General features: G+C 39.6%; 1 protein-coding gene across 1 annotated transcript in view; it reads right to left on the minus strand.

Moving 5' to 3' along the window:
• Positions 1-20,882, minus strand: part of ctif (CBP80/20-dependent translation initiation factor) — a 48,922-nt gene that overhangs the window by 21,290 nt on the left and 6,750 nt on the right. Inside the window, exons 2-8 of the mRNA XM_020600838.1 lie at positions 19,240-19,468; positions 18,895-18,966; positions 16,301-16,429; positions 15,676-15,749; positions 14,322-14,426; positions 14,082-14,160; positions 8-31 (exon numbers count right to left, since the gene is read on the minus strand). Coding sequence (XP_020456494.1) covers positions 8-31; positions 14,082-14,160; positions 14,322-14,426; positions 15,676-15,749; positions 16,301-16,429; positions 18,895-18,966; positions 19,240-19,468 — 712 coding nt within the window. The remainder of the gene's footprint in view (positions 1-7; positions 32-14,081; positions 14,161-14,321; positions 14,427-15,675; positions 15,750-16,300; positions 16,430-18,894; positions 18,967-19,239; positions 19,469-20,882) is intronic.

A 20,882-nucleotide genomic window follows, 5' to 3' on the forward strand; every position in this document is an offset into this window, starting at 1 on the left:
TATCAGCCTCATTAGGAAGGGGTGGGAAGACCTGGTAGAGACAAATCACAGAGTAAGAGACAGCGGTTGTCAAGACCAGTGATTTGTATCACTTTGTGGAAAGTATCTGTAGAATTCTTCACTACGGTACAAATCAAAGTACAGAAAAACACACTTACTTTTCTTATAAATATAACAGACATATGGCAGTTCTGTTCAGGAAGCTGTTTGTGCTACACTGCAGTGCTAAATTTTCATGAGAAATCTTGGCTTACCATCAGAAGTGAACATGATGCATGTGAGAATTATTAATGCCAGTCCTCATAGGAAAACTGGAACGTTTTTATGTTTATAAAAAGGTGACGCAAGATATTAGCTAAAGCTGAGGAAAATGAGACAGGAAATGTCACAAAACCACACAAAGTAGCATGTAAGATAAGAGGGAAAGGGCTATGGAGACAGACAGTGCTGTGTGATGTATAGAGCTAGGAGGACACAGAACATTACATCTGCTACAAAACATTTTTCCCATTATTGTATGGTGGAATGTAGCTCAGTTTTCTATTCCTGTAGGTTCAATTATGTTCAAGAGTAAAAGGAATCAATACAATTTCTTTGTCCTCCATTTAAACTTAGGATTTAAAAACTTGTGAAATGTTTTAACTACATTGGCCCAGCAACTTCATATTTAAAACAAAAAGACAAGACCAAAATTAAAGTAAATAAACATGTATTTTTAATATTAGATATTATTATCATAGAATGTACAACATGTCTGGTATTGTCCCTTATTTATACAGTTTGCCTCCAGTAAATAGCAAATATGATCTTCTATCATCTATTAAACATCAGCTCTATCAATCAAACGGCACACCCCCTTCACTCAGCATTTACAGCAGTTACAGATGGTTTGCAGTGGTAGAGGGTGTCCTGACAGCATGGGTGCATATATGCGTGTACGCTATAAGAAGCTGTACATAGGGAATCCAAGTCATTATATTACAAACAATGACTGAGGGTGGATATTAGCCAGTGTGAGCCTGAGGAGGGCATCCACCTGTCCCATCCATAGCCAAAGTCAATTTGTGTCTATGTTAATCTGTGGACAGGGAGGAACGGTGTATGTGCTGTACAGCAAACAGTTGCAGGCCGACGTTAAAAAGCCCCAAATTTCCCCATTGTACAAGAAGGTGACCACAGTCTGTAAGAAGGAAGCAGGGCTCTGTGCTGTTGGCTCAGTACACTATCATTCAGTTGACCTTCCTTTTTTGATTTGTTAAAAGGATGACTAAAAAATGGGAACCGGAGAGTTTGATTTCCATGCACCTCGTCTCATGACCTGTCATGTGATGACATTAACATCTGATCCCTTTATTAGAGTATTATCTAGATGGAGTCACGTGGCATATGTGGGAAGTAACAGGAGGTTGTGGTGGATTTTGTACAGTTACAAGAAAAGGTCTAAATGCTTACAGTTAAACATAGGGGAGAGAGGGAAACACGAGTATTTCAGAAAGTTGAAATGTTCTATAGTGCTATAATTGCTTAAGGTGGCCTTGTACCTATACACAAGGATAGCATTCCTGTGTATATGCAACAAGTGTCTATTTCTGATTTTTCTCTTTTTTATCAAAAATAATATGCATTCAGACATCCAGAAACCCCTACTTTAGATATTCAAATCAGATGATATTTGACACTGGCGCTCTAACCTACTTCTCTCTTAGAGAGGCTGCGGGGGGATCGTTGGATTCTGATTGAATCCAGATGTGAAACAAAGTGTGTTGTTTGTGGGACACAGTATTCATGTGGCACAGGCAAACACACACTTAAACTGCCTGTTGGTATAAAGTTTTACTCTGACAAGACTTTGCATATAAAGCCTGAAGTATTCATATTTGTGAAATTCAGTTCCCCCCCCCCAAGACTTCAACTTGCTGCCACGAAAACAGACTGACAGGAAGAAAAAGTAGGTGGAGAAAGAAAAAGTAAGAAACAGAGGAACTATTTCATGTTTAGCTACTGTAGTTTTCCTCTAGGATATCATTAGCTGTAATTCGGTCCTCAAATGGTAACCAGATGACAGTGAAGCACACACATATATATGTTAGCAAAACCTTGTAACTTTTGGTATTTTTCCATTGTTAAGTCAGATTGCATGAAAGAAATCACATTTTTATTTTAAATAAAAGATTGACTCACTTAAGCTGTGCAAATTAAATGCACAAAAATACTAATTTGAGTGATGACAGTGCAGGGTATAGATTCATGTGCACACATTTTATAATGCATCCAACAAAAACAGAGGTGTGTGTGTGCGCGTGTGAACATGCAGGTAGCAGCCAGCTCAAGGCAGATCAAAGAGAGGCATGGACTGTCCTGGTCCCCAGCCAGAAGACCTCTCACCCGAGGCAGACAGAGCCCTCTGGATGTGACACAGATGGCGAGGAGGGGCTGGCAGTGTAAGTGCAAGACATACCAACATCAGACAGAAACAGAAAGATTTTGTCTGTGGATTTGTTTACATTTGTATGTTTGTAGGACAAGTGCATGTAAAGACTATAACGGTTATCAAGAGACTGGATAAGGTGTATTTTATTCATCACAGAGTGGATGAAGAACGGCATTTAGGCAAGTATTTATTTTTGTTAATGTAAAATGTAATGAACTAATGTGCTGCTGAGACGGTGCACTGTATATACAGTATGTTTAGACTGGTAGGTGTAAATGCGTACGTCTACACTGAGCTCATTGAACAATCAAACTGATTAATTTCCTGTCTGGTTTAATTTTATGACCCTGACTGAGGTTTGTGGTGTTTGTGCACTATATAATGCACTTGGTTATGCACATCTTGAAAGAAAGTTGTCATAGGCTGCAGCATTCCCAGGAAAACCACAGGTCAATGGGAGAGGCTACCTGAGATGCTAATAGAAAGGATGTGCGCTTTTTTACAACTTCTCCACACAACCTCCGTAGCTCTCGAGTAGCAGCACCACATGTTCTATAAAAGAAATGTTATCACTGCTTTTAAGGGGGTTTTCCCCCAACTCCCAAACAGCAAAGTTTACAACTTTACCCTCTGGTAGTATTTAAGGTTTTTATTTTTCTGAGGTTTCTGTCGGAGACCACTGTTGATCTGTTTATAATGGTGCTGCTTTAGTGTGAAAGGGGTATAAGTAACAAAGAAGAAATTAAGGAAATTAAAAAAGAACAGCGATGGAAATGTGCAGAATAGAAATGGAGAATAATTACTGTAAAAATGTCTTAGCAGTAGTATAGAAAGTGAGATGCAAAGCTTTGTCCCTTCTAATGTATAGCAATTCAGGTATGAAGCTCATTCAGTCAGTCCATTGTTTCCCTCATTTTATTCATGTTGCAAGGGCCCTTAGCCAAAAACAATAAATTGAAAACTGCCCCAGGGGTGGCATTATTGGAGAGGTTGTTGAGAGGAGAGAGTGAGCAAGTGTGACAGTAGCAGAGACTGTTAATACAAGACAGCACGTAACAGAGGGAAGCAGAAGTGTACTGACTGAAATAATGCAGACCTTTTGCTCCCATACTAAGTCTGAATGAAAAATGAGGCATTGTCAATTGTGTGGCCTCAAATAGGTTTCCTTTGTCTATATGGAAATAAGGTTTAGCTATTCTATTTACATTATGCATTGAGTTTTGTATCCGTGATAAAACATCTTTAAGACAGTTTAAAGGTACACAACTAAAGATGTTATTGTGAGGAATACCGGCGGCACCCAGCTCATTCATTTCTGAAGTTATCATTTAGGCCTTGTCAGTTTGTTTTTCTCTTTAAAAAAAAAAAAATAAAAATCCCCAGTGAAGAATTTTCTCCATGTTTCACGACCCCTACATTAGGCCTTTCATGTAGCTTGCTCTGCAGCTGATGCCTGCCAAAAGCACAGAAAACAAGACAGCTAGAGCTGACATAGTCAGGTATTGCTGGTGATCAGTGATAAGAGGCGAAGATGTGAGGTCCTGACATCAGGGTCTCATTTAATAAGTGATCTGAGGCCAGGGCCACAACAGAACACTACACAGGTACTTCAAAGGACTCAGGAGTTCAGCTACAGGAGGAGATGGAGCCTTGTGGGATCAAAGTGTCTGAGAAAAGAGGGGGAAAACTGTAAGACTCTGTAGTAAAGTGATCACGTTGCAGTAGGTTTCATGTGAAACGGCTCTGTTTCAGCCATCTCTTTGAATGGTGATAAAAGACTTTATCATAAGTGCCCTCTGTGTTGTATTTGGGTTGCAGCTGTATCCTGGTTTCACAGTATATCATGATATGAAAATTGATGGTTTACGTACCATGCACATTTGCTTTTTACCAGTACTGAAGGAAAAAACTAAATGCGTGCATACGCACACATGCAGCGGACAAATGGCAGAGAAGAGGAGGCTGATATCACCAAACTCCATCCACCAAAAAAGAAATGAAAATCATCAGCACAGGATTACTTACCAAAAACAAACATCTTTGAGAACACCATCCCTCCATGAAGACCAAATAAGTAGTGTTTTTGTTACAGAGTGAGGACGTGTGGATAGTGAGGACGTTTTGGCCGGTCCTCACTTTGTGAAACACCTTTTTCAAGGTTGCTGTGGTTTTAGGGTTCAGGTTAGAATTAGGTTTAGTTTTAGGTTTAAGGTAAAGTGTTGTGTTTAGGGTTTTGGTGGTTCAGGTTATGGTAAGGGGTTAGGGAATGCATTATGTCAACGAGTGTCCTTACAAAGATAGAAATACAAGTGTGTGTGTGAGTGAGCGAGCGAGCGAAGGTACAGGTATGGTCAGTATGGTTGTGCCGTCACATGCCTAACAGTAAATTAGCAACTATTCTGATAATCGCTTAGAGCATTGTCCCGGCATTTCTCACTATTGTTCTACAAACCAGTCAATCAGCAGATTAATCCCTAATGAAAAGAATCAGTAGTTGCACTTGGATACAAAGGAGTTCAACAGAGCTCCACCTCAACTGACTACAACAGCCAAATCCTCCTCTTACATCAGTGCATGAGTGATAAGCTATTAATGTGATGCCTGATATATATAAAATAGTATAACAGTATAGGATATGCGGTGAGTAGCATACTTCTACTTTTAATACTTTAAGCACATTTTCATGATAATTCTTAATTTTACTTAACATTTTCAAAGCAGGACTTTTACTTGTAACAGAGTAGGTTACTTTTACAGCATGCTAGTTAGGACTTTAAGTAAAGGATGTCAATACTTCCTCTACTACTGGTAATAACATGCTTCAGTTATATAACATGTCATACTTAGGCTGTTTTATGTTTATAATTGTATTTATTCTTTAGGGTCAATCTAGTGCTGCAGTCCAGCTCAATCAACTGGCACCGCCGCATAGAATAAAAAAAACAAAACCCTTTTGTTTTGTAACCCCATGAAACTGTGACACTTTCTGAATTATACAGTGAAAATCTCACACTGTTGCAACCCTAGCTGCATAACACTAATGCAGGATTAGGTCTGATGGCTTATGTGTGGTCTGGTTTGCTTTATAATTGTGAAGGCCGACTCTAATGACAGCTATTCTTTTGGGGACATTTTAGCTGTTCCCTACAGAGGAACAAGCTGAACTCACTACTTTATTATGGCCATAAATTGTCACTGACGGTAGTCAACCTATGATGGACAGTGACTAGGGGTTGAAACAGACTGGGGGTTACCTTGTTTCTTGGGATATAGCACACCAGTCATATGTCAAGTACATAAACCAATTCAGTAATTAAAGAAGAAAAAAGGGTGTATAAACTAAAATGACCCTCCTTTATGGCCTATTTTACACTGTGCATATCATTATTAAGCATCTGTAATAGAATGCATTTGGTTAATCTTGTTTTTGATATTCTGGCCATTCAGATGTGATACGTTTAACTGATCAAGTCACTCATGAGCTATTACTGAATACCTCTGTGGGATTAGTCACAGATTTTCCAAGGTATCATGCTTTTCTGCATGTGCTCCAGTTGCCAGTGTTTCTCGCCTGCTTGATCCGAGACCAAAACATTGTACATTAGTGATGAAGCCAGTATGTATGCAGTTGATAGTGTATAGGAGCCAAGCAGCCATAGAGCCAGGGACAATAGCAGGAAGAGACCACAGGGAGGGGGCTGCTGGTCTTCATGACTCCCCTAGATATTGTTCTGCTGCCCGCCAACATTTGACAGATGGAGTGGAGGAGTGAATGATGTAGAGAGTAAGGTGGAGGACAGAATACAATAACTGTAGTCAGAAGAGAGTAGGAAAAAGGAAACGGCTTAAAGGAAGAGACAAAGGGAGACGAGGACATGAAGGAGACAGACAAGTGTGTTTGAGGAGTACAGAAACAGTAAACGTGTGAAATACTGTGAGTGGAACGCTGGTCTCAGACGAAGTGAAAGCTGATGGACAAACCACCAACAAAGCCCACCCTGCTCCCAGTGGCCCTTCTCAGCTAGAGTCCTGCTCTGGGGCACGTACACTTTCAGACAGGGGGGGGCCAACCAGTCTGTAATATCTCAGCTCCAGACTCCTGCTTTGTTCCCCTATTGGACAGCTTTGTTCACAGACTAGTGGCCGGATGTCTCCTCGGTGACTAGCCGCGTTCTCTCACTCTCTCTCCTTGGTCTCACCCTACCCTGCTATTCAGGCTCTGGTGCCCTCCATTCTGAAAGACGTTCTGAATTATGACAATGGCTGTGCAATAGACTAGTCTGTTGTGAGTCATTCTGAAATACTGTAAGATTCTCTTAATGTGGATATTCTATTTCTCTTTGTTCCCAACGATATTAAAATGTCTGTCTTCACCTGTTAATATATAGATTTCAACGAAATGGCAGTTATAGTCTTGTTTTTAGCCATTGCTTGCTTAATCTGCAGTAAAATAAACTAAATCCTCTTGTGTCTGTTTCATTTGTGTAGAACCGGGAGTGGGTACTACTGTTTCCATGGACCCTGCTGTATTTGTCATCCTGAGGTACAGTATGTTTCACTGTCTGAGTTTATATTTCATGATTTTTTTTATGGACCTTTGAGTAATTTTCCTGGAGTAAGCACAGTATTCACTGTCATGCTTAAAGTCGGATGATAAGATACTAGTCTCGTGTGTGTCCACTGAATATGAGGCTTCAGCCAGCTAGCTTAGCTTAGCATTTAAAATGGAAACCAAGAGAACCAGCTAGCCTGGCTCTGTCCAATTTATAAAAACTCCACCTACCAGCACCTCCAAAGCTCAGCTATTCCACTTTATATGTCCTTTGAATCTGCACAAAAACTGAAATATAAAAATGTTTTTAACTTTGGACAAGCCAGGCTAGCTGTTTACTGCTGTTTATAATCCTCATGGAAACTAACTGCCTTCTGGCTGTATCTTCATATTTACTGTACAAATATGAGAGAGGTATCGATCTTTGTATCCAACTCTTGGCAGAGAGGGAGTAAGCACAACTTGACAGCCAGTACATGACTTTACAGGAAAGAATGTCAGGTATGAAAACTGAGGCACCCACTCTGTTTCAGAGGAGCTAACTCCCACATTATAACCAACACCGTATTTAAATTGGTCTAGAATGACACATGCTTCATTAACTCAATGTCACACGTCTTCAAAAACATTGTCAAAATATGGTTTAGATATATTTTCATCAAAATAAATGTAATGCCTTTAGCACATTCAATGAACTGTTGATGTGTGGATAAACAAACGTTTGCTGGCATTATTTCAGGTACAGTAAAGTGTTGAGAACACCCACATATACCCACACACACACGCACAAGGTGTTGTGACAGCCACAACGAGGATCAAGTTGACATGATCATGTTGATGAGCCAAACAACGTGCGAGTGAGATGAAGTATGTTGCTTCAGTGAGTGTCATAATGGAGGGATAGTGAAAGGGAAAAAAACGTTTTCAACTGGAAAACAACTAAAAATTGCCTGTTTATTTCTGTTTTTATGAAGGTGGAGACTTGAAAAGATAAATGCATTAGTTTTCAATGCTGCTGTTCAAGCTTTGTAGTCATTCAGTGGGTCTGCTTGACTGAGTGATGCATCAGCTGACAATGGTCAAACAATTAGTTGACTGACAGGAACTTAACAGCCAACTATTAAATCAATTAAGTAGTTTAAACAAAACCAGAACATACTCGGGCTCCAGCTTCTCTAAAATAAGAAACTGCATTAGGAAAGACTGATGGTAATTTTTTTTACTATTGTATTATATTTAATAGACTGTCAATTAACTGAGAAAAGTCAGCATATTAACCAGTAATTAATCTTAAAGTAAAGTAAATTGATCTTTAGTTGCAGCTGTACTGTACTGTCAAATCAAATGTATTATTCATCTCTTCTGGATGAATTTGATCTTGCGACGTTAAAATTTTGACTACCCAAGAACAGGAGAAATTCAATATATTGCAGCTTGATTCTAACACAGGACTGACAGGTTGCAACTAAATATTATTTTAATTATAGAGTAATCTCTCAATTATATTCTTGATTAATCAGGCTTTGTTTATGCAATATCAGAAAATGGCGACAAACAGCCAGCACTTCCCAAAGCCCCAGCTGATGTCTTCAGATGTCAAATTTTGTCTGACCAACAGCCCCAAACCCAAAAATATTCACTTGACAATCGTAAAAGAAAAGGGAGCCAAAATATTCACATTTGAGGAAAAAAATAAATAAATCTTTGCAGCTCAACACAGGACAATAATGAATCAAACATCTGTTATTGTGTATAATCTGTTTTTTCATGTCACAATAATATAATTCTGTAGTACACAATATTCCAAAAGATAACATTCAAAAATGACACCGAACTGCTGATGGTGCAGACTACAGCTGGCTGCTACTAATGCAGCAGTGTAGTTAAATTACTATTTTTATGTGTCTAAATTTAATTCAGATTAACTTGTGCCTTAGCTGTCAGCACATTTCAGCTCTGGAATGACCAGGCTCTGAAGCTCAGGGTCACTAATCATTATCTTTAAAGTGCTTCTTAAAACCATTCCTTAATTGTCTGCACTATTGCACATTTTCATCCTTGACATGTTGTCTTATTAGTTATCTGTAGGTTTCTACTATGTTTACTCTCTCCACAAAATATTTTTGTTTTGTGTAGTTTGCTGGTAATTTGACAAAATGACAAAACTAGAAATTTTCATTTCGTTTTTGGTTTTCATGTTTAAAGTTTCTCAAGATCTGTGTGGTATTGGAGTTCACAGATTAAGTACTTGCTCTCTGACCCCTGAATCTTCTGTCATTACAGCTTGACACTGGATGTGAGGGGGAGCTTATTGTATGTGCAAGCTGACATTCCAGAGAGGCCAGTAGAGGTGCAGCAGAATCTGAGGGCAAATGGAGGAAGCCCTTTCTCACCAAGCTGCTCACACATCTACACACACGTAGGAATGAGATGTTTTCCACGTCCCAGGGATGTAAGTCTATTCTGGCTCCTGGAAAGGGGAAGTGAATGTTGGCAGGAAGTTTGGAATGTAGACAGAGGAAAAAAGAGACGTGTGCGGGGTTGCATACAGTAGCTTACAAATATATAAATGCTGGATGATGATAAATACTGTCTTCAGAAACAAACGGTAAACATCTACACTGCACAACTAAAACTTTTCGCAGAACTTGCCCCTCATTTATACCAGTTGCCGCTGCGTCGCATTCCATCTGTAACATGGTCTCCGGAGCTGATCGCTGCCAGTCTAGTCGATGCTTGATTCAAACGAGCATTGCATCCCAGTCTGACATCCCACCAATCAAATAGTGCTTTCTCCAGAATATAACACTAGATGTTATGTGAAACAATTAGTCTATAAGAATGAATGTATTTTTAACATAAACACAGCCACAAATCTTTGATCCACATTTCATAGCTCTTGTAGGTGTGTACAATATGGCCACGTCGTGACGAGTTAATGCAAGTAGCTTCATTCAAGTTTCTAGCCCAAGAGTTTCCATTGTGTTTTGGTTAGCAATGCTTCTAACGTAGCCTACTCTACCTTAGCACCAGTTCTGCCACCACGGTGATGGCATTGATAGATATAAAAAAAAAAAACAACACTGTTTAACATCTAATACTAACAAAGATTTATGGTGGTGTTATGGTGTATTAAGTGTGGCCTAAATTCGACAATGAATAGCAGTGAATGCTCATGCTAACAAGGTAAACAGGGGCGTCCATGTCCCTATTGTCCTCCCATATGTGATTGGTCAGTGCAGCACCTTTGTTGGAAGATGTTACTGTCCAGCGATCCAACTTTTTTGCTGCACGGAGTTGCATAATTTTGCCCCAGCACTGGTGCTGGCTGCAGTGAACGCAGTCTCCTATGGAAATGAATGAGAGCTGTGTTTTTCACGCCTTTGAAATTCAGTTTGAACGCGGACTTACAACCCCGCTGCCGACAGCTGCACTTTTACGTCAATTTGCTTAGTCTTCCAAGGGCTTTTGACCTGCTGTGGAAATCTAAATCATAATGTGCTTGTGGGACTTTTAGCTCCTGGGAACAACCAATACCCGGAACTTTGCAGGGGAACTGCACCTTTAATAGAAGTACAAATACAACAATACTCCATTACAACTAAAATTCCTGCATTCAAACTTATTAAGTACATAAAGATTATCAGCAAAATGTTTTTAAAATATCAAAAGTAAATGTAGTGAATGTAGACTAAAAATGCCCCCTGTTACTGCATCAATGTATTCATATATGCTGTTGTCCATTCATTTGTCTTTTACTGCTTTTTGAGACATTAAATTAATTTGAACTGTTTGGGCTTCTAGCCAGACCTTATTTTAACAGTTTACATTTAAACTAAACCATATGAGAAGCTGAGAGGGGAAATCTCTCTTTAGTGGACCTGCTACAATAAGAAGGCCCATAAGTAAAATGTTTGGGAACCAGTGGTTTAATCTTTATAAGCTTAATTAGTATTTATGCAAAATTCTTAATCAGTAAACTGACAACTAGTTCTGTCAGACAACTGTAGTGGAGTAAAAAGTACAATATTTCCTCTGGGATGTAGTAGAGTAGGAGTATAAAATGGAAACATTCAATCAAAGTAGAAGTATCTTAACGTTTGCCTATTCTTATTACCGATGCTCCGAAGCCCAAAAATTGCCATTGGGAACAGCCCTAGTACTAGTAGAGTAAATGTAGTCTGTTACATTCCACCACTGCTTGTGAGTTAACAAGCAAGACATGACAGTCATGAGTTCTAACAGCAACAAATAAAAATCCCCTGCCACATAACACTGTTCTACTTACAGTAAGGAGGATGGGCATGTATGCATTAACAAAAATGAAAGAGGCAGAAACAAGCTGAGATCCTCACAGCCAAACCATTTCAACTCACAACAACAACAACCCATAATACCAACACAAAATCTCGCTCTCACTCACTCACCCACCCAAAGACTCCACAAATACCGTGAAGTGTGATTTGTATGTGATGCGAGTCCTTTACCACCATTTGTCCATACAGGATTCCAACCAGATGCTGATATTTCCCTGTATAGCATAGCTTCATAGTGCACTTATAATCATGGAAGGGAAAAAAAAAACAACCTCACGATACTCTTTTTGGCTGCTCCTAATGATTATTATTGTTAGGTGGATCAATTACATGTTTAATCATTCTTTGAAGAATTGTTTAAACTGGTTGTAAAATTGGTTAATAGTTGTGGAAAGTGACTAAGCATATTTACTCGAGTACTGTACTTAAATATTTTCATTTTGTGTTACTTTGTACTTGGACTTAATACATTTCAGAGGCAAATATTGTACTTTTTACTCCACTACATTTATAACTTGAGTTAGTTATGTTTTAGAACTAGATTAATACAAGATTTACAGTATAATCATAACTTCACTGATCTCCCATAGAAAGTTCACAAGCTGCCCAGCACTATGTAAAATACTTATATAATTATATACAGTAAGCTCATTAAAATTTGCCCTTTACTAGCTGCAACATTAAATATAATGTGCATAATATTGTATTAGTAATTACAATTCAATATGATATACATTCATGTAAAATGTGCCATTGCATCAACTTTTCTTTTTAGTATTTTAAGGATGTTTAGATGCTAATACCTAGGTAACAGGACTTAATTGTAATGGAGTATTTTTACACTATGGTACTGCTAATTTTACTTGAGTAAAGGATGTGAGTACTTCTACCACTGTTGGTTAATGACTAACAATGACTTCTGGAGATGGTCCATACTTTTGATTGCAAGCCACTCCAGTTCACATGACATTTACAATGATTGATTTGAGCATTTTATATTTTCAGTGTTGGCTCTCTGAACCTACTGGCCAAGCAGAACATGGAAACTCAAGTGCTGTCCCTGTTGTCTTAGGGGATATCTGAGACCAAGGAGGAAAAACAACTGGGCATTAGTGGCTCCATGACTGCATAATAATCAGTACTGACAGAAGGTGAGAGAGAGAATCTGTATGAGGCATGTGCAAGTCAAAACAGCTCAGGAATGTGAGTGAGAGAAGACAAACGGTGGCACTCACTCCCCAGCTCTGTCTCTCTGAACTCACTGTGTCGCAGTGCCAACACATATCCGATACCAAGCACAGCAGACAGACATAGTTGACCCCATCTTTCTTTTGACCCTAACTGAATGAGCGGAAACTGTAATCTTGGCTCAAGAACTAACTATACAGTGAGGAAACCACCTTGGTAGCGAAACTGGGCCCAACTTGGCTGAGGAGAGACGCAACTCGGCTCAGGAGCCAAGAGAGGAAGTGAAGAGGAAGACACTGTAGCTCAAACATTATGAAAGATGGAAGATTCTTTGGCTCAGAAAGCAGGGCAGGAAGAGAGATGGGTGACATCAAGCAACCCACCGTGAGTTCTGCCACCCCAATCAATCACCAATCACCTTGGAGAAAACAGTGCTTAATGTCTTATACCCTGCAATGGACTATACAGCTGCAAAATTAATTTAACTTTGTCGATGGCAAATACATCATAATCAAAGGAAGGTGTTGTTGTAAAATGCCCTTCAGGATGTACAATATGTATACAGAAAGGAAGTGTCCTCACTACAGAAGCACTCTATACTTGTGATCCTTCAGCCTGTCTCATGCAGTCTGAGCCAAGTCAAGTGGATTGTACGTTGTTTTTTCTGTCAGCTGAAGCTCAGCAGCAAAAATGGGGAGTTTTGTACTGAAAACACCATAACCTTGGAAAATACCCAACTGATCTGGCTAACTTGGGTTGTTGTCACTGCAATTTAACTCCAGCTAAACTACAGAATACCTTTATACATGCTATATACACACAATATTTTGTAATTTGTCATATGTAGTCACATTACTAAGGGCTGTCTTCATGAAGAATGATTACAGCAAACTAGTAATCCTTTCAGTGTACACAAGGACAAGAAAAATGTGTAAGGATATCTTCTGAGCACTAAAGCTGTTGCATGAAGGTGATATAAGAACAGCCACTACCTAAACAACAACCAACACCACATCTCAAGATGTAACTGGGTCCAGCTTTAAAATACTGTACTTGTATACAACCATCCAGGCCAGTTACAGCTTACCTCAGCACCTGGCCACTAGGTGTCACCAAAGGTTCATTTATACTCAACTCAGATCCTTTGTGACATGTAATCTATGCTGACTGATCTCATGTACTTATGGTTCTTCTACAAGAAAAATCTGACTGACTGTACATAAATTTTCTTCTAAGGCTGGAACAATGATACTGGCTTTAGTTTGCAATGATGTTTCACTATGGAGAACTATGATTCTGTGCGATACTGAATTTCCCTCAGGATCAATAAAATATCTTTTGATTCCACTGTGAACCTGGTCGCAGCACTGCTGCTCTGTCAAGTGAACCTGTTATTTTACCATTGAGCCACCAGAGGTCACCCTGTAACAACTAATGGACAGGCTTTGTCTGCAGTTTGCTACCGCTTTACAAAATACACAGTGGTGCTAGTGTAGTATAACTATGTACATTAAGAAGTAATGCATGTTAGTGTGAAAACTAGAAATTAGCACTTGGTTTCATAAAGAGAAAAAAAAAAAAATCCGTAACTTACAGAGCGCAGATTAGGTAGGAACCTCTCTATGTCATTCAAATCTACACCATCATCTTCTTCAAACTTGTTTTTGTTCACCCTGAGAGAGATACAGAGACAATTAATGAATTGTAACAATCAGAGATGATCCTCAGGCAAATGTGATCAATTAGTGGCAATTCTAATATATAATCAAAACATTACTGCACCAGCAGAACCAAACACTGTAGACAAAACACAGACCTAGAGCTCAGATCTTACCCCTCTCTGTCAATGTGTGGCAGGTGCTTTGGTGTCCCTCTTAAGTGTTTCCTGTGGAAATGGCTGAAGTCCAACTTATCTGGTTGCACATCCCAACCTACACCTCTACAACAGAGACAAAAGACAGATCAGAGGACAGCTAGCATCCATTCATACACACTAGGACAAAGAGGAAAGGTTTACAAGAGTACAAGACATCTTCACAGGAAGTCTTCCTGCTTTTGTTTATGCACCATGTATCTAAAAAAAGATGACATCCATTTATAGGATACCTTTGTCCAAAGAGACTGAAGCTGGCTTCTCCAGGTTGCCCAAGTTAGGGACATTCGATTGCATTTGCATGTTGTCTTTTACACTGTTGCCCATAAATAGACAAGAGGTTGAGCACGATACTGAACCCTAAACAAAGGCACTTAAGCATATGTATTGAAGGAGCCAGGCTCCAAACCACCACTTATATCTGAACCTACAGTCAACACTTTTTGCTACGCAGATGTTGGTAAGACCGTTTCCATGCAGCTGTAACTAGGGCATAAGTGACTCCCACTCAAAGTCATCAGTGTCAGTATTCACTCAGTATTAACTCAACACTACATCTGTGTCTGCGTGAGGAGACAGCTGCTTACATCATCCTACTGTGCTGCCATCTCCATTGTTTCAGCTCAGATGTGCCAACGTGGCCGGAACTTCAGCACCTCATCTGATGCAGCAGTTGCCATGGAAACCAGTATCCCCTCCAGCGTGACTGATTTATGCCATACTCATTTCCTCTTTTTCCCCTTTCTCCAAGTTTCAGGTCTTATTCTTGTTTGGAAAAAAATATTGTAGCCACACTGCAGTAGCTGAGTGAGATTATGTAAAGATTTTAACAAATCTCACTTGCATAAATCTGTCCAGCCTTCAGTGGTTAGCTGTACCATAAACATGGCTGCTGGCAGTAACACTAAAACTAAATACTTTTCACTGGAACAAACGCCACATTTCAGTGGTGTATTGATTAATTTAAAAGTTAGTAAGATTGACAAACAGACTTGGCTCAGTCCACTTGCTAAAAGGTTAATTTTTTGAATGTCATGTCCCAGAAGTAAACTGGCTCTGGAAAAGCCAAGAAATACTATTTTGGGCTAACCTACACTCAAGCACTGGACAAATTACCATAGGGAACTGTTGCTAAGATAAACAAAGTCAGGTTGGAAAGTCAGTGAGAAGAGCAACCAAAAGAATTAAAGGAGTGTTAAAGACTATGAAAGCCAGAGGCGAGAAGTTAAAAGACCCACTTGTGTGCCTCAATCTGACAAATGACCCTCAATAAACTATGGCTGGAATTCAGAGTCTGCAGACTGCAGGGACGTACCCGCGTGAGTCCATTGTGTTGGCAGCCCATATGTCAGTCCCCAGGATGTCAAAGGAGCCCTCTCGGTTCCCGTTCTACATAGCACGTAAGGAAAAGGACAGAAGAATATTTTCAGTATGATTACAAAACATGTCTTACCAAAGCATCACATACCTATCTTTCTTAGCTTATGTTTAACCTTTATATGCTGGTATGGAACTTCTCAAAAAGCAGATTCCTTTTAAATTAAAAAAAAGGTACAGATTTGAAATCTTAAGAGGCTTTAAAATGTACATAGTACTTTTTTGTTGGGAAAAATTATTTGCATAGATTTATACATATACTGTTTTCCTTAGAGAGTATACACACACACACACACACACACACACACACACACACAGCATATTTAGTTTAGTTAAAGTGGTATACCACCAACTTTGTTCAGCACTTCAGGAAAGTTGGGAAACAAGCAACAAATCTAAAAAAGAATGGTTAAAACAGATGCAAGCTAAAAACACTCAAGGAAGCAATACAGTGAAAATATGAGAGTCATGTGAGAGAAGTAGCAAAAGTATTGGTCAAACATCTCCAAGACAGCAGTGGTCACTAAAGGAAGGCTGAGGGGACGTTATAGCAGTAAGACCACCTGAACCTTGGCATGGCCTGTGAAGTGGTTGTTTCGACCTCCGCTGCCAGAGCGCGTGTCAGAACCTGGTCTGGACCCTGAGCTTGGCCCGGAACCTGTACTGCCATTGCTGCCATTTTCCCACTCGTCCTGAAGAGTTGAATGAGGTGGAGGAAACAAAAGGGATGAGGATTTTGTTTTATTCAAAATTCAACATGTTTAATTTTCTGGCACAGTGAGGAACACAGAGGAAAAACAGACAAAATAAAAACCACAACAAAATGTGTGTACATGATGTTATTCTACATCATTACCTATTATTACATTCATGCAACAATTCAGAGCACTTTTTTTTTTAAATCTGTGGAATTTTTGAGACAAGACAACTCCTAATTTTGCCACTACATGTGTTTGTTATTGCTGGATTGTTTTTGAGTTTCACTATATACAGCAAGAGAAAACACACCACAAGGGTCAAGCTAATCTCAGGTTTTATTGGCAAGTGTCGGACTTTACACTTCCAGAAGCTAAATGTCAAAGCAAACAGAACATTTTGCGATATTAAAAACGTACTGACTAGAATTTCATGTACTGAAATAAATACTGACATTTTAATTTTAGTCTCACTATTTTACCTCTCATATTTTGGACCACTCTCCATTCTCTAAACCTCTCGCCCCTGCCACTTTTCCCTCACCACTCACTTCCTGGTGAGTCATACCAATAAATCTCTGAAGAACAATAATAATGTAAGTCACCACACACTGTACAGCTAGCAGACTCGCTGACTGATAATTCATTTAGGATCATTCAGTTACTGTCTCTAGCCTCACAGGATCCCGTGCTACTCATTAAAAGTATACTTTGCCTCCAGCAACCACAAGCAAACAGATGAGTTGCGAATCACTTAAAGCTGGTGTTACTGTCCCCTCTAATCACACACTTGAAGAGCTGACAAAGGGAAACACTGACACGAACACACTGAACTGAGAGCGGAGCAAACCTACGCTTTAGTCAGTGTGAACTCCAGTGATCAGAGAGACTAGAGCACAGAAGAAGACTGAGTTCGCTTAAATTCTGACATGGCGTTTATGCAGACTTCTGGGATTGCTTGTTTTGTTTTTCAGTGGAGGACTGTATGCTCATATAAGCACTATGTTCCAAGAACACAGGAACTTCATGGACACAGTCAAGACATTTGCCAAGTACACACCTAGGGTCTTATAGGTACAGTTGCTTGCCTACATTTTGGTAATGTTGAGTTTCATACACAGGTATAAAACCACAAGTGTTGTGATAATGGGGACTCCTTGTTCTTTTAACTAATAGATACAGTATGTTCATACTTAATTATCCACGAGATTGATTCACTCATATTTCATAAATGGGTTTAATTTATTCATCTGTTTTGATTCATCCTTTATTTTACACTTGAGATTGCATTCCAAATTGCCATAAACACAAAGATATTGAGTTTCCTTGACTGCAACCTACAGTATATTCTTTCACATTTTAAGCATTTTTATTATTTTCAAATTCCATTTTATAATTTCCAGAGTTGATTCTGGTTTTGATCATTTTAATGTGCTTATGATCGAATGCTTGACATATTTAGCTTGCTCATGACTGATTACAAGCTCCCCTAAGATTGCCTGTTGAGGGCTGATGATGACGACTTGTCCTATTTTGTATATCAGCCCTGTTTTTGAATAAAATATCAACAGAATCTTGAAGTGGATAATAGTTGTTCTTGATTAATTTACCTTTGGTCCGTTATTAGGACTGACTGATTCATTAGTTCATGGACTTATTCAGCTCATGGATGATGTATATTGTATATTAGGGGTGCAACGGTGCACAAAAAGAGATGGGCCCGATCTGATCCTAGATCGGTATTGGGTCAGATATTGATGTCTTTCACTCATTGATAGACGGACAGGGCCGGTACACTTACTGATCCATATTCCAGTCTGCAGCTTGCGCTGTACCATGAGCCCTCTATAACCTAACATAAGGTAACATGAGATGCGTCACTGATCCAGATTCTATTCCACATCTTACCATAAAACCGCAGCATCTTCAGTTTCTAACTGACTGAGCAAATAACCGCTGTTGGTTTTACTAAAGTGTCATTTGTTTGGACATATTTTAGTCTGGACACGCCAAAAAGCAAGAGAGCTACTTGTAATGAGTGTAAAGCCAGCATGCCAAGGGGTGGAAGTATTTACTGTGCCACACAATACAACCAATTTAATCAAGCACCTGCAGACGTTTCACGTGAAAGAGCACCAGGAGTTCAGACACCACCAGGCAACAGACTCCCACTAATACTTTCCAGAAACACATAAACTTCCACACTTCCACATAAACAACCCAAAGGCTAAAGGGACTACAGAGAAGTCGCTCATCTTCATTATACTCAATGACCACCCACTATCATTTTTCTCCATCAGTGATCCATCCTTGAATTTAGACCAATCAGTTCCCCTCAGTCACTTTTGTAAAAACATAAACATGTACAAGCAGACTGTGAATGATTGTCCACTTGAAGAATTCAGGTGAACTCCAAAGCAGTCATATAAGCAGAACCCTGACACACAGATACACACACTTACTGGCTTGGATGAGCCTCTTCCCCTTGAAGATGTCCAGCTTCCATCTTTCCTGTCATTGCAGTCGTCTGTCCACTGGAGGAGAGAAACGGGGAGATGGTGTCTTTGAAATGTAATTATAAACATATACTGACAAACTACCTCACAACAGCATGATTGTGTGTTGAGTTTCTAATGCAGATAACACTCCAGCTGCAGCGTTGGTGGGTGCACCTCTACCTTTGTCTAGTTTTACATACTTGTATAAATGCGGGTGTTTTGATTCATGCTGTACCCCTCCCAGACACTGTGCCTAAACATAACCACTGCTGCGAGTAGATATGGGCCTAATGAAAGCATGTCCTCTACCTGGGGCACGTTGCCAACATTGTCCAAATCCAAATCTGCCTTGTCTCCCAGGAGCCCCTGCACCTGGTATTCCAGCACATAGCTGTCAATGAAGCGCTCCAGCTCTTCTATCTCCTGGGAGCGTGTGCTCCCAGTCTCCGACGATGCGGATGCCACTGAAGAGTGCTCCATGGCAACTGGCTCTGTACTGGGTGCAAGGGGAGGAGGGGAAGGGAAGAAGGAATTTGACCTGTGCAGAGAGGAAGAGAAAGATAGAGACAGAGGTGTAAATTAAAAATTTGACAAGGCTAGGATCTTATATGTTAGAGCATTAATTTAATCTGAATACAGGGCTGGCCTTTGTTTATAACACCTCCAACATCAAGGCCAGAACTGTCAAACAGGTAACAGGTAAGCCAAAGTCCTAGCACAGCAGGGCTGTAGAAATTATAACAGAGGTTTTTTATTATTATTTTCTGGCTATTTTAATTGAGAATATAATCTGCAGATTAACCGATAAAGACAATAATATTTAGTAGCCGCCCTATGTGGCACCACTAATAACTGTTATTCTCTCACCTCGCACCCCACTTATGTCAACAAACAACCACAGGTGCACTGATTGTTTCCAAAGTGTACAGCTGTCCTGGTGTCAGTCTACAGTAGGCCCAGTTGTGTGGTTACTCAGATTACATTGGATCCTTATTTTGAAAAATCCCTGACTCAACTGTGCCAATTTCAAACTCCCTCTGGAGTCGCCAGTCACACACATCTCCATGTCCATTTCTATCTTTGTTTTTCACTCTCTTCCCTGCCTTCTTTATACCCCATTGGGGTCGTGTGTGTGTGATCACCTGACCCCCCAGCTAACAGAGAAACAGTTTCCTGCCTGTCTGTCTGTAGCTACTAAGCTGCTTTCATGAGCTGATCAACAACCATGCAAAGAGGATTTATGGTCCTGGAATAAACAGAATGGTATCTGCTGAGCCCTGGGTGCTCACAGGGGAGCCCTGTGCATTCGCAGCCAACAAGTTAGCCACACAAGGTTTAAAAGCCTTTGTTTTAATTTTGGTTTTGGCCACAGTGCTATCCAATGCAACTGTAACTCCCAGAAAGACTTCCTACAGTATATTTTTATATCAAGACTGCTCTCACAAATTACTGCACTATGTAGCATACCATCAAACAATAACAAAGAAAAAAAATTAAATAAATACAAATTTTCACACGATCCTAACAGAACAAAAATAACAATATCATCAGCATACTCCTTTTGTCAATACTAGCAATACCAATGTCCATTACGACTATTATACCGAGCTAATGCCAAGAGAGAAATGCTGCACTGAAGACCAGTGTGCCATGTTGTTGGATGTTACAGGGACTGTGACAAATAAAAATGCAGATCCCTGTTCTGATTGCATAAAAATGTAACTTTTTTTTTTACAGGAGATTTTATGCATATGGTGGTGTGTTGCATATTTTATGACAGTTTTTCTAAAATTAGATAAAAAAAACAATATATCACCTTGTTTACAGTATCATAATATATCGAATCATAACCACTATATCATGAGACGTAGTGTTCACCAGATTCTTGCCATTACACAATCCCACCATAGATACGGTGTAGATTTAACATAGAACCACAAATCAAGCTTACG

The sequence above is a fragment of the Monopterus albus genome, unplaced genomic scaffold (assembly GCF_001952655.1).
Source record: "Monopterus albus unplaced genomic scaffold, M_albus_1.0 scaffold49.1, whole genome shotgun sequence".
In the NCBI taxonomy this organism is placed as follows: domain Eukaryota; kingdom Metazoa; phylum Chordata; class Actinopteri; order Synbranchiformes; family Synbranchidae; genus Monopterus; species Monopterus albus.